Genomic DNA, 14,994 nt, shown 5'->3' with positions numbered 1-14,994 from the left:
AGTCCAACCACGTCTCTCAAATGTGGAAGACGTCTCCTCTCCAAAATTCTCACTCAAAAAACTCAAAATTGTCCTAGAGCAGGGCCTGCACCTGTTTGTTCCAGGACAATGATGTTATTTTGCCTGGAATGTTCCACACTACGGCATTAATCTTACCCGTATCCTTTCTTAGTGATTGTATTTATTTTGTTCTAAACGGTGCACGCGGCTCTCTGATTGGTTAATCCGCCTGTCAATCACGTCCTCTGGAATCAGGGAGACGGGACACGGCTCCAGATCCACTCGTCTTTGTAAAGTTTCGTCACAGCGTGTGGTTCTGACCGGACTGGTGAGGTTTACACTGGAGCTGGGAATCATGCAGAAGTTGCCGATACGATACATACTTCGATACAGAGAGCTTACGATTTGATACGATATATTTCAAATCGATTTGATACAGTTAAAAAGAAAAAAAAGGCTAATTAAATTTGTGTCAAACGATCTCAAACTCATAATCGAGTTGAAACGAAAGCTTAAGAAAGTTTATTTTGGGATATTTTATATCTAAATAAATATATTTATTTTATTTTTAAATACAGAGGTTGTAGAACAGCTGGATATATACTTTATTTTGGATGCATTTAAGTTTTTTCGTCTTATTTCATGTTTAAAGTTTATTTTATTAATTTTATGTTTTATATGTCGCAAAACTGCTCTAAGGTTCAGATTTGTCGCCGATATTTATTTTCAATTTGAAAGTTTTGTGTAAATGATCAATAAAGTGTTTTTTTTTTGAGAGAAATGCTGAATAAAAGCCTCGTGTAACAAAAAAAATAATCATTTGAATAGTCGTGATTTCAGTATCGACCAAAATACTTGTGATAATGATTTTTTTCCATAATCGAGCAGCTCTAATATAAAACACAAACATTTTAATCATCAAAACAGTGAAAATGTCAAATGTGTCGCATAAAAAAGTTTTCTTCCTCTAAACAAACAACAAAACTGTAGCACTGTGACAAAATAATGTAGTAAAATAAACCAAAATACTCTTGGAGATATATCGATACAACAGCCCACGATATCGATACTGTATCATCACATTAAACGATACAATATATTGATATTTCAATATTTTTGCACGCTCCTGGTTTAGACCGCGGTTTGGACCTGCAAGAGACCACGGCAAGACCCTGTATAGACCAGGACCGGGGACAGACCAAGTCCAGTCCTTTTTCAGTCCTGCTCCGGTCCCAGTTCATCCCAAGTCTTGGTTCTGGTTAGAGGTGTGCAAAAATATTCAAATATCAATATATCGTATCGTTTAATGTGATGATACAGTATTGGTATCGTGGGCTGCTGCGTCGATATATCTCCAAGAGTATTTTTTGGTTTATTTTACTGAATTATTTTGTGAAAAAGATAAAATTGTGTTGCTTTTTTTGAAGAAAGGAAACTTATGCAAAACATGTTCACAGTTTTAATAAAAAGTTAAATGAGTAAAAAAAAATTTTTAACTTTGCATAAACTTAGTGGTTTAATAAAAACTTTTAGAATCACATTTAGTACAGTACAGAACCAGTTTGAAATATCTCATATCAAATTGTATCAAAGCAAAAGTGTGATGTATCGAGGGATGTATCGTATCGACAACTTCTTAATGATACCCAGCCCTAGTTCTGGTCCAGTCCTGGTCCTGCTGAAGTCCCGGTCTCAGTCCCTGTCTCAGTCTTGGTCTGAGTCCCGGTCTCAGTCCCGGTCTCAGTCCTGATCCTGCTGAAGTCCAGGTCCTGCTGAAGTCCAGGTCCTGCCGAAGCCCTGGTCCTGCCAAAGTCCAGGTCCTGCTGAAGCCCTGGTCTCAGTCCCGGTCTCAGTCTTGGTCTCAGTCTCGGTCCAAGTTTCGGTCCCAGTCTCAGTCTCGATCTCAGTCTCTGTCCCGTTCTCAGTCCCAGCGTCAGTCCTGGTCTCGATCCCGGTCTCAGTCCCGGTCTGAGTCTGAGTCTGGGTCTGGGTCTGGGTCCTGACCTCGTTGAAGGAGGCGAGCAGCCCGGCTCTCTGGCTGGACAGACCGTAGCGCCTCTCGATGGTGGAGATGGAGCTCTTCATGTAACCGGAGATGAGGAGCTGAGCGAGCTGCAGCGCGCTGTGACACAGCACGAAGAACTGACCGAGACAAAGACAAGACAAGAAGATTATTATTACAAACGCAGGAAATAAAGGGTCAAAATTATGTTAAAACTGCAAAACAAGGAGTTAAAGAGGAGATATTTTAGTTTTGTGGCATAAACTTCAACACATCATCATAAATCTTCATGTTAGTTTTTATTGTTTTGAAAATGTTACATTCATTTTCGTTTTGATTGTCCCTAAAGTCCTGCACCAGGTCTAAACCAGGACTAAACCAGGTCTAAACCAGGTCTAAACCAGGACTAAACTCGGACTAAACCAGGTCAACACCAGGACTACACCAGGACTACACCAGGACTAAATGAGGTCTAAACCAGGACTAATCCAGGTCAACACCAGGACTAAACTCGGACTAAACCAGGTCAACACCAGGACTACACCAGGACTAAATGAGGGCTAAACCAGGACTAATCCAGGACGAAACCGGAACTACACCAAGATTAAACCAGGACTAAACCAGGACTAAACCAGGACTAAACCAGGACTAAACCAGGATGAAACCAGGACAAAACCAGGACTAAACCAGGACTAAACCAGGACGAAACCGGGACTACACCAGGTCTAAACCAGGACTACACCAGGACTAAACCTGGACTAAACCAAGTCTAAATCAGGACTAAACCAGCACTAAACCAGGTCTAAACCAGGTCTAAACCAGGACTAATCCAGGACTAAACCAGGACTAAACTCGGACTAAACCAGTCAACACCAGGACTAAACCAGGACGAAACCAGGACGAAACCAGGACTAAACCAGGACTAAACCAGGACGAAACCAGGACGAAACCGGGACTACACCAGGTCTAAACCGGGACTACACCAAGATTAAACCAGGACTAAACCAGGACTAAACCTGGACTAAACCAGGTCTAAATCAGGACTAAACCAGAATTAAACCAGGACTAAACCAGGAATAAACCAGGTCTAAATCAGGACTAAACCAGGACTAAACCAGGTCTAAACCAGGTCTAAACCAGGACTAATCCAGGACTAAACCAGGACGAAACCAGGTCTAAATCAGGACTAAACCAGGACTAAACCAGGTCTAAATCAGGACTAAACCAGGTCTAAACCAGGTCTAAACCAGGATTAAACCAGGTCTAAATCAGGACTAAAAATGGACCCGTACAGGACTCTAATACTCGCTCCCTTCAGAGCACTGTCCTGACATAATAAACGAACGAAACTCCTGCACATCGACTCAGGTCTGTGAAGTCGTAGTGAACAGTTTTGTGTCGTGTGTTTGGCCAAAGGGCACAGAGTCAGACCTTGATGCTCCTGAAGAGGCTCCGCGGCGCAGTGTTCACAACGGCCATCTCTGATCCAGACGCTTATGGCATCACAGCCCTGAGGAGAGAGGGAGTACTCGAGTAAACACTAAAGAACGAGACAGAGAGAGGGAGTACTCGAGTAAACACTAAAGAAAGAGACAGAGAGAGGGAGTACTCGAGTAAACACTAAAGAACGAGACAGAGAGAGGGAGTACTCGAGTAAACACTAAAGAACGAGACAGAGAGAGGGAAACGAGTAAAAACTAGAGAGAACTCGAGTAAAACAGAGACAGAGAGGGAGTACTCGAGTAAAACAGAGAGAGGGACTCGAGTAAAACTAAAGACAGAGAGAGGGAGTACTCGAGTAAAAACTAAAGAGATAGAGAGGGAGTACTCGAGTAAAACTAAAGACAGAGAGAGGGAAACTCGAGTAAAAACTAAAGACAGAGAGAGGGAGTACTCGAGTAAAAACTAAAGAGACTAGAGAGAGGGAGTACTCGAGTAAAAACTAAAGAGATAGAGAGAGGAGTACTCGAGTAAAAACTAAAGAGATAGAGAGGGAATACTCGAGTAAAAACTAAAGACAGAGAGAGGGAGTACTCGAGTAAAAACTAAAGAGAGAGAAACTCGAGTAAAAACTAAAGACAGAGAAGAGGGAGTACTCGAGTAAAAACTAAAGAGAGAGAGGGAGTACTCGAGTAAAACTAAAGAGAGAGAGGGAGTACTCGAGTAAAAACTAAAGACAGAGAGAGGAGTACGAGTAAAACAGAGAGAGGGAATACTCGAGTAAAAACTAAAGACAGAGAGAGGGAGTACTCGAGTAAAAACTAAAAAGAGACAGAGAGAGGAGTACTCGAGTAAACACTAAAGAACGAGACAGAGAGAGGGAGTACTCGAGTAAAAACTAAAAGACAGAGAGAGGGAGTACTCGAGTAAAACTAACGAGACAGAGAGAGGGAGTACTCGAGTAAAAACTAAAGAACAGAGAGAGGGAGTACTCGAGTAAAACTAAAGAAGAGAGGGAGTACTCGAGTAAAACAAAGAGAGAGAGGAGTACTCGAGTAAAAACTAAAGAGAGAGAGGAGTACTCGAGTAAAACTAAAGACAGAGAGAGGGAGTACTCGAGTAAAAACTAAAGAGATACGAGAGAGGGAGTACTCGAGTAAAAACTAAAGAGATAGAGAGAGAGTACTCGAGTAAAAAACTAAAGAGATAGAGAGGGAATACTCGAGTAAAAACTAAAGAACAGAGAGAGGGAATACTCGAGTAAAAACTAAAGAGACAGAGAGAGGGAGTACTCGAGTAAAAAACTAAAGAGATAGAGAGGGAGTACTCGAGTAAAAAACTAAAGACCAGAGAGAGGAGTACTCGAGTAAAAACTAAAGACAGAGAGAGGGAATACTCGAGTAAAAACTAAAGACAGAGAGAGGGAGTACTCGAGTAAAAACTAAAGAGATAGAGAGGGAGTACTCGAGTAAAAACTAAAAGACAGAGAGAGGGAGTACTCGAGTAAAAACTAAAGAGATAGAGAGGGAATACTCGAGTAAAAACTAAAGACAGAGAGAGGGAATACTCGAGTAAAAACTAAAGACAGAGAGAGGGAGTACTCGAGTAAAAACTAAAGAGATAGAGAGGGAATACTCGAGTAAAAACTAAAGACAGAGAGAGGGAATACTCGAGTAAAAACTAAAGACAGAGAGAGGGAGTACTCGAGTAAAAACTAAAGCCAGAGAGGGGGAGTACTCGAGTAAAAACTAAAGCCAGAGAGAGGGAGTACTCGAGTAAAAACTAAAGACAGAGAGAGGGAATACTCGAGTAAAAACTAAAGCCAGAGAGAGGGAGTACTCGAGTAAAAACTAAAGCCAGAGAGAGGGAGTACTCGAGTAAAAACTAAAGCCAGAGAGAGGGAGTACTCGAGTAAAAACTAAAGCCAGAGAGAGAGGGAGTACTCGAGTAAAAAACTAAAGCCAGAGGAGAGGGAGTACTCGAGTAAAAACTAAAGCCAGAGAGAGGGAGTACTCGAGTAAAAACTAAAGCCAGAGAGAGGGAGTACTCGAGTAAAAACTAAAGCCAGAGAGAGGGAGTACTCGAGTAAAAACTAAAGCCAGAGAGAGGGAGTACTCGAGTAAAAACTAAAGCCAGAGAGAGGGAGTACTCGAGTAAAAACTAAAGCCAGAGAGGGAGTACTCGAGTAAAAAACTAAAGCCAGAGAGAGGGAGTACTCGAGTAAAAACTAAAGCCTGAGAGAGGGAGTACTCGAGTAAAAACTAAAGCCAGAGAGAGGGAGTACTCGAGTAAAAACTAAAGCCAGAGAGAGGGAGTACTCGAGTAAAAACTAAAGCCAGAGAGAGGGAGTACTCGAGTAAGTAAGTAAGTTTGATTTATTGAACACTTTTCACAGACATTTGTCACAGACGTGTTGTTCGTTCGCTCCAGACTCTGTGGTGTAAACTACTACTGTAGCCACAGCTGCCCTGGGGCAGATTGACTGAAACGTCGACCCCTCCGACCAGCACCAACACTCACACACACACCACTTTCATACTAGGCAATGTGGGTGAAGTGTCTTGCCTAAGGACACAACAACAGTTTTTATGACTGGCGCCTCCTGTGGCTCCTGATTTTCCCAGTGATTTTCCCGTCCAAATACAAACCAGACCCGGACCTGCTGAACTTCTGAGATCAGACACGATCTGACACGATCTGACACGATCTGACACGATCTGACACGATCTGACACGATCTGACACGATCTGACACGATCTGACACGATCTGACACGATCAGAGTTTGACGAGACGGTGTGGACACGAGGAAAAACAAAAAAGAAAGATAGAGACAGAGAAGAGACAGAGAGAGAAGATAGAGAGAGAGAGAGAGAGAGAGAGACAGAGAGAGAAGATAGAGAGACAGAGAGAGAAGAGAGAGAAGATAGAGACAGAGAGAGAAGATAGAGAGAGAGAGAGAGAGAAGAGAGAGACAGAGAGAGAAGATAGAGAGAGAAGATAGAGACAGATAGAGAGAGAGAGAGAAGAGAGAGAGAAGAGAGAGAGAGAGAGAAGATAGAGAGAGAAGATAGAGAGACAGAGAGAGAAGATAGAGAGAGAGAGAGAGATAGAGAGACAGAGAGAGAAGATAGAGAGAGAGAAGAGAGACAGAGAGAGAAGATAGAGAGACAGAGAGAGAGAGAGATAGAGAGAGAAGATAGAGAGAAGAGAAGAGAAGAGAGAGAAGATAGAAGAGAAGATAGAGAGATAGACAGAAGAGAGAGAGAGAGAGAGATAGAGAGAGAAGAGAGAGAGAGACAGAGAGAGAAGATAGAGAGACAGAGAGAGAAGATAGAGAGACAGAGAGAGAAGATAGAGAGACAGAGAGAGAAGATAGAGAGAGAAGATAGAGAAGAGAGAGAAGATAGAGAGACAGAGAGAGAAGAGAGAGACAGAGAGAGAAGATAGAGAGAGAAGATAGAGAGACACAGAAGAGAGACAGAGAGAGAAGATAGAGAGAGAAGATAGAGAGAGAAGATAGAGAGACAGAGAGAGAAGATAGAGAGAGAAGATAGAGAGAGAAGATAGAGAAGATAGAGAGAGACAGAGAGAGAGACAGAGAGAGAAGATAGAGAGAGAAGATAGAGAGACAGAGAGAGAAGATAGAGAGAGAGAGAGAGAGACAGAGAGAGAAGATAGAGAGAAGATAGAGAGAGAAGATAGAGAGAGAAGATAGAGAAGATAGAGAGAGAAGATAGAGAGAGAAGATAGAGAGACAGAGAAGAGACAGAGAGAGAAGAGAAGTAGATCCAGTTAAAGTGCTGATGCTGAGAGAGAGAGAATCGGGGTAAAAAAAAAACAGGGGACAGGGGAGAGTCACTTCCTGGACAAACGGAAATGAAACTAAACAAAGTCATTACTCGGAAAATGTTCCAGTGGTCCATTGTGTAACTTTTTCTGGTGAAGGGTCCATCAAACACTTTTCTCCAGTAAAATGTTATGGAAGGAAGTGACAGCACGATTAAAAGCTCTGAGAAGTCCAGTTTGCAGAACAGCTCCGCTTTAACTTTTGCTCTTATGACACATTTCTGCGAGGAAATACATTTTTACATTTACATGAAAAAGATTTAAATTACTTCTAAAGACCCATATGTATATATATGTATATATATATATATATATATATATATATATATATATGTACAGCCAGACCAGCTCGTCAAAGTCTGATCCCGTGGGGGGTGTAACCAGGCTGGTGCCACCTCGTTCCTCTGCTCAATTTCATTTCTCTCCAGCGACTCAGTCAGGAATCTGAATACACTAGACCAGAGGTGTTCACACTTTTTCAGCATGTGAGCTACTTTCAAAATGACTAAGTCAAAATGATCTGCCTAATACAAAGCCAAACAAACTGCACTGAAACACTCTGTGCCCCTTTTTTGGACCCTCCCCCACAGTTTGAGAACCTCTTCTTTAAGAGAACTTCCTCTGGCGCTTTACACAAAACTGTGAAAAAAGTGAAGGAAGATTTTTAAACCTTTTTAAAAGTTCCAAACTGGAGCTGCATTCTTTTCTGGTTTTGCAGTGATATTTACCAGCCTCTGCACGTTTACCAAACCAAACGCACATTGTGACAAAAACAGATGCATTTGTCACTTTTGTTAGACAAACTTCAGCCAAATGTGGCAGTAGGTCTGTTCTGTAGATCCGCTCTATGCTGTAGACCTGCTTTGTGCCGACACTGGAACACAAATTTAGACTGGTTTTTGCTTCACGTTTGGTCTTGCTCTTCTAATCAGCCGCACTGTGGGAGGGGCTTGTGTTCGCTGTACGCAGGAAGGAGCGAGAGCGTGAAAAGGCGAGGGGCGGCGTGCTGACGTGAGGCAGATGGACAGGTAGGATGTTTAGGAAGTTGAACCTGCCCTGTGATGCACGCTGGTACACGAGGGCACACGCTGTTCGCAGACGAGCCGTGCATAGGGAGCGTGTGTGTTTGTGATGCGCCGTAGAGGCTGCGGGTTTCAAATGAGCGCACAGGCTGCACTGAGACGCCCCACACGCTCTGGCACACCTGTACAAGTTTATTACCAACAGCAGCGGCCGGAATGAAATATGATCACACTTGTTGTGTGTCACACCTCGAGTGAGAGACAAGACCGAGTCCAAACACGAGTCCGAGACGAGACACGGCGATCTACCCCCACGACCTTGGCGATCGACTGGTAGATCGGGATCGACGTATTGAGCACCTCTGGTCTAGATGGTTCGCAAAAACCTCGGAAGTGCGAGTTTGGGCACCAGCCCACCAGATTCCTGAGATCGAGGATTTAAAGCCGGAACAACGAAGAATGTTTGGTGAATTTTATCAAGGGGAAAGACGTTATTGTCCTTCTTACAAGATTTGGGAAAATCTTAATAAAACAGTTATCCTCGTTAGCGGAGCGTTACATACGTCACGACCAAATAACAGTGACTGGTTAAATAAAAAAGTACCCGCCCACCGTCGAGCGAACAAATCCTAATACTGCGAGGTCAGACGGTTTCTACAAAGTGAAACAACAACTACTACTACTACTCCTACTACTACTCCTGCTGCTGCTACTACTACTACTACTACTACTACTGCTGCTACTATTACTTCTATTACTACTACTACTACTACTACTACTACTACTATTATTACTAATATTACTACTACTACTACTACTACTACTGCTGCTACAACTACTACTACTACTACTACTACTACTACTACTACTGCTGCTACTATTACTACTACTACTACTACTGCTGCTACTATTACTACTACTACTACTACTACTACTACTACTACTACTACTACTACTACACTACTACTACTACTACTACTACTACCATGACTACTATTACTACTACTATTACGACTACTACTATTACAACATCTACGACTACTACTACTGCTACTACTACAGTATTACTACTACTACAACTACTATTACTATTACTACTACTACTACTTCTACTTATCAAAAATTAGTTGCTGATCAATACTAAGAACTCGTATCGAAAGTGGGTATTTGAGCAGGTATCGATACCCAAAAAAGTCACAATTATCCCAAAATCGACGTTTAAAAAGTAGTACTTGTCACTCAGCGCCCTGCTCTGTACGTTCTGAGGATTATTCCGCTCGAAAGGCGCCACATTTTGTTTTCAAATGTCAATGGTCGTAGAAAAACAAAACGGGATCATGGCATTTCGTAAGTCAACTCTGGAATTCCTCACATTCCAGTCACTTTTTCGAGTGGACGTTTCCTGACAGAGAAGAGGGGCACAAGCACAGTAGCAGCAGTAATAAACACCACATGGACTGGGTTTCAATGCAGTAATAGTAGTAGTAATAATAGTAGTAATAGTAAGGTGACCAGACCCAGGACAGTCCCAGTTTTGAACCCGGTGTCCACTGTCCCAGCAGATTTACACAAAACCAGTGATTTGTCCCAGTTTTATACAAGAAATGTCCCAGATGCAGTGTTGGGGAGTAACAGATTACACGTAATCAGAGTACAAATTATGAGTAACTGTATTCAGTTACAGTTACTGTTTCAGTGAGTGGTAATTGGATAACAGTTACTTTGTTGAAATAAATGGATTACATGGGGATATTTTCCTGTTTTCACATTTTGGGTTATATCCCCTTTTTTTTTTTTTTTTTTTTTTTCTCGGTAATTCCACTCATTGCCGGACACTAAACCAGGTCTAAAACCAGGATTGAACCAGAACTGAACCAGGTCTAAACCAGGTCTAAAACCAGGACTAAACCAGGTCTAAACTAGATCTAAACTGGGGCTAAAACCAGGTCTAAACTAGATCTAAACCAGGACTAAAACAGGACAAAACCAGGATTTAACAGAACTAAATCCTGCTGTGTGGACGTGTCTCTTCGTCTTCTATCAATAATATTTTTAATACGGTTCAGTAAAGTCTGGGCTTTTTATTTTCTTTTAGCAGACAAAACTTCTTACATGAAGATTTCCGAGTCTTTGTTTCTGTAGGGGATTACATTTTAAAAGTCACCTTCCCAACACTGCCCTGATGTCCCTATTCTTGACCAATCTGATCCTGCCAACAGTAAAGAGAGACAAAAAAAACGTTATTTGTTTCAGTAAATTACAGAAAATCTGTTTCAAAATGACAAAACCCAAAGAAAAAGTGACTGTACTGACTCATCGAGAGCAGAACAATTTTCATTAATTATGTTTCACAATTTCACAGATCACAAACCACGGATGTCCCAGATTTAGATTTTGAAATTGTGGTCCCACTAAGTAATAGTAGTTTTAATAGTAGTAGTAGTAGCAGTAGTAGAAGTAGAAGTAGTAGTAGTAGTAGTAACAGCAGATGCAATAAATGCCACATGAACTGGTGGTGAGGAAAGGGGGGACAGTAACAGTAACAGTAAAAATACCTTGTACATGTAGTAGAGGCAGTAGTAGTAGTAGTAGTAGTAGTAGTAGTAGTAGTAGTAGTAGTAGTAGTAGTAGTAGTAGTAGTAGTAGTAGTAGTAGTAGTAGTAGTAGTAGTAGCAGTAGTACTCGTAGTAACAGAAGTAATCACAAGACATCACATGAACTGGTTAGAGGAAGGGGGGGCAGTGACAGTGAAAATAATACTTTGTACCTTGTTCTTATACTAGTAGTAGTAGTAGTAGTAGTAGTAGTAGTAGTAGTAGTAGTAGTAGTAGTAGAAGTAGAAGTAGAAGTAGTAATAGTAGAAGCTGAAGTAATAAACACCACATGAACTCTTTAGAGGAAAGGGGGGGGGGGCAGTGACAGTAAAAATGTTGTAGGAGTAATAGTTGCGGTTTTCTTCCATTACACACACACACACACACACACACACACACACACACACACATACACACACACACACACACACACACACACACACACACATATACACGCACACACACACACACACACACACACACACACACACACACACACACACACACACACACACACACACACACACACACACACACACAGACACATACACACACAGACACATACAGACATTGTCCTCAGACTCAGCATCAGTTCGTTAGGGGTGTGCAAAAATATCCATATATCGTATGGTTTAATGTGATGATACAGTATCGATATCGTGGGCTGCTGTATCGATATATCACCCAGAGTAGTTTTTGGTTTGTTTTACTAAATTATTATCATACAGCTCTACATTTTTGTTGTTTCGATTCTCTCAGAGTTTCAGGAGAGTCCGACTTTGTGTGTGATTTAGTTTTTTTCAATAACTAGATTTAGAAATGATGAAATGTTGATATATTGAAAAATATTTAGAATAGTTGATTTATTTTGTAGTCACAAATATAAAACATGTTGTAATACTGGCGCGTCTGAATAGAGACGGCGCTTTTCACACACATTTTTGTCACAAAGATATTTTACAGAACATTATTCATTCACTCTACACCTGGTGATGTTAACTGCTGTTGTAGCCACAGCTGCCCTGGGGCAGACTGACAGAAGCACGGCTGCCATGTCAATCGGCGCCATCGGTCCCTCCGACCTCCAACACACACACACACACCACTTTCATACGAGGCAATGTGTGTGAAGTGTTTCATGTGTTCATTTCCACCTGTCGTCTCTGGGCAGGTTCATCGGTCGATTGTTTTGAACTGTTCTGGAGAACAGGAGCAGGTTTTGTGTTGATGGAGAAACCAGAGGAAACTCATCCAGACACGAGGAGAAACACAAAGTCCACACAGAAAGACCCGGGTCACCCGGGGATCCAACCCACAACCTTCTTGCTGTGAGGCATGAGTGCTAAACAAAAATAGAGTAAATAGAGACATGTTGTAATACCGGACGGATGTCGTAATACCGGCAGGTCTACACCAGGACTAAACAAGGTCTAACCCAGGTTTAAACCAGGTCTGAAAACCCAATTTAAACCTGGTCTAACCCAGGTCTAAGCTGGGGTTTCATCTAGTTTGTCCCGTCTTCCTCCTCCTTCGTCTCCTCTTCCTCTCCTCTCGCGCTCTCGTTCTCATCTTCTTCTTCTTCTTTTTCGTGGAGTTTGTATTGTCCTTCAGTCGTGTGAGAAGTTGGTTTCTCTTCACACATCTGCTGGATTTGCTCTTGCAGATGTGTTTTCTCCTGTTTGATCTTTTCATGTTCATCACAGAGAATCTGCATCTCCTCCGACAGTTCTGTGTTCCTCTGTCGTTGTCTCTCTGTCTCTCTACGCTCCTCCGATAACCTGTTCTCCACACTTTTCAGATCTTTGGACATGCGCTTCTTATAAGATTTCAAAAAAAGTTCCTGAAGGCCTGAGGGACTGACTCCTGTCGTCAATGTTTCGAGCTCCTCCTTCAAATTCAGCTTCTCTTGGTTGAGCTCGGTGACAGTTTTGAGGAGCTCTGAATGGGAGTCTTTCAGCTGAGCATGTTGACGTTCCTCCTTCAGATCTCGTAGGTGTGGGCAGACTTCACCTTCTGCTTCATCACACCTCATCTGAACTGTCTCCAGCGACTCCTGCTGCGAGCAGATCCTCTTGGTCTGTTCTTCTAAGTGTAAGTTGAGCATGTGCGGAAACATTTGGATCACCTCCTGTAGCTTCTGGTTCGTAACCGAGGACTTTTCGAACTTCTTATGCAGATCTTTGTTCTGATTTTCTAAGTTTTGGATCGTCTCGTTTTGTTGCTGGTTCTGATTGTTTAAGTTTTGGATCGTCTCGTTTTGTTGCTTGTTCTGATTTTCTAAGTTTTGGATCCTCTTGTTTTTTTGCATGTTCTGATTTATAAAGTCCTGGATCGTCTCAAGCAGTTCCTGCTTATGATTTAATGAGTTGTGGATCCTCTCGTGCAGTTGCTGGTTCTCATTCCTTAAGTTTTGGATCCACTCGTACTGTTGACAGTTCTCAGTCTCTAAGACTTGAATCAACTCGTGCAGGTCCTGGTTCACAGACTCTAAGATTTGGCGCTTGACCTTAGGTCGGGATTTTCTAAAAAAAAACCAGGGCATTTTTTCTGTTTAAATATGCAGTAGAGAGAGAAAAGCTCGAGTGTAAACGTGCAGTACAGGCAGTACAGGCAGTAGTCGTAGTAGTCGTAGTACACACAGTACACGCAGTAGAAGTGGCAGTATTCTGTGTCTGTAGTGTTTGTTTCGTGTTACACTTATAATCTTCTTCAAAACAGTAAATTGCTTTGTGCTTTGTCCTTTACTGATGATGTCATCAAGCAGAGTTCTATCACCATGGAGATCCAGGGCGGCATTAGAACATCACGTTGCTATGGTGACAGCTTCTCAGGCTCCAAAACTATTTTAGATTCTAGAATGTGATGATGTCATCGTCCCAGAGGGGAGCTAAATCATTTTCCCGGTGATTACGATGTACTTTTCCATCTGTATTAATATTAGATGGAAACCATGGCAACAGAGAGGTGCTCTGCTCTTGTGGAAGTTTTCACATGTTGAACGTTTAATGTTGTTTTTTTATAATTAACAAAACTAGTCGATCTCACCTGGGACAGAAGGGGAGGGGCTTAGATCAGAGAGATCAGGAGTCTAACCCACAACCTCCTGGTGAGAGGGAGGAGACAGGACAACCGTGTGTCCGCCGTAACTACTGCTGCTGCGAACCTCATCGTTCTGCTCTTAAAATGTTCGTATTAATCTGCTCTACGTGATCCCGGGTTTTTCATTTTGCTGTTTTGTCTGTAAATCGATTCCTAAAATGCTGCTCTCAATTCTCCCCTGTAACCGCAGGCGTCAATGAGCTTCATTTGACTGGAGCCGAGCGATTTCTTTACAGTCTGTGGACGTCTAAAGAGGAAAAGGACTCTGGATTTCAGCATTTTCAGTTTGTATTTTGGATTTAGATGTGAGTCATTTATCATTGAAAGACAAACTGACTGTGAGTAAAACACAGTGATAATAATAAAAATGAAATGTGAAGTTTTTGAGGCGCCTCTGTTCTATTTTTGTCATAATTACACGAGGGATTCGGGACATAAGCCTCTGCCGTGTCCTGTTTTACATTAGTCCTGCTTTTGTCCTGGTCTTGGTTCAGTCCTGGTTTAGTCCTGGTTTAGTCCTGGTTTAGTCCTGGTTTAGTCCTGGTTTCAGTCCTGGTTCAGTCCATATTTTAGTCCTGGTTCAGTCACATCAGGACTTGTCACTTTTTTGTGCTCTCCTTGTCTCCATCCCTCTTTATCCCTCTTCTCTTCCTCTGTCTTCATCTCTATGTAGCGGGAGGGCATCTGACACACACACACACGCTGCGTTTCAATGCAGTAGTAGTAGTAATAGTAATAGTAGTAGTAGTAGTAGGGTGACTAGAAGAGACATCCCTATTTATCCAGGACAGTCCCAGTTTTGAGTCTGTGTCCACTGTCCCAGCAGATTTACCCAAAACCAGGGATTTGTCCCAGTTTTATACAAGTAATGTCCCAGATGTTTCTATTTTTGACCAATCTGATCCTGCCAACAGTAAAGAGACAAAAAACATCATTTGTTTCAGTAAATTACAGAAAATCTGTTTCAAAATGACAAAACCCAAAGAAAAA

The 14,994-nt window shown here is 42.0% G+C and overlaps 1 protein-coding gene across 1 annotated transcript in view; it reads right to left on the bottom strand.

The window, feature by feature from the left end:
- Positions 1–14,994, bottom strand: part of LOC110159834 (solute carrier organic anion transporter family member 2B1-like) — a 53,840-nt gene that overhangs the window by 32,765 nt on the left and 6,081 nt on the right. Inside the window, 2 exon segments of the mRNA XM_055148808.1 lie at positions 2,005–2,142; positions 3,434–3,512. Of these exon segments, the coding sequence (XP_055004783.1) occupies positions 2,005–2,142; positions 3,434–3,481 (186 nt within the window). The 5' untranslated portion in view covers positions 3,482–3,512.

The sequence above is a fragment of the Boleophthalmus pectinirostris genome, unplaced genomic scaffold, assembly GCF_026225935.1.
Source record: "Boleophthalmus pectinirostris isolate CB_2022bp ecotype Guang Dong unplaced genomic scaffold, ASM2622593v1 HiC_scaffold_12, whole genome shotgun sequence".
In the NCBI taxonomy this organism is placed as follows: Eukaryota; Metazoa; Chordata; class Actinopteri; order Gobiiformes; family Gobiidae; genus Boleophthalmus; species Boleophthalmus pectinirostris.
Note: the sequence above shows the minus strand (reverse complement) of the source record. Positions and strands in the feature narration are given on the sequence as shown.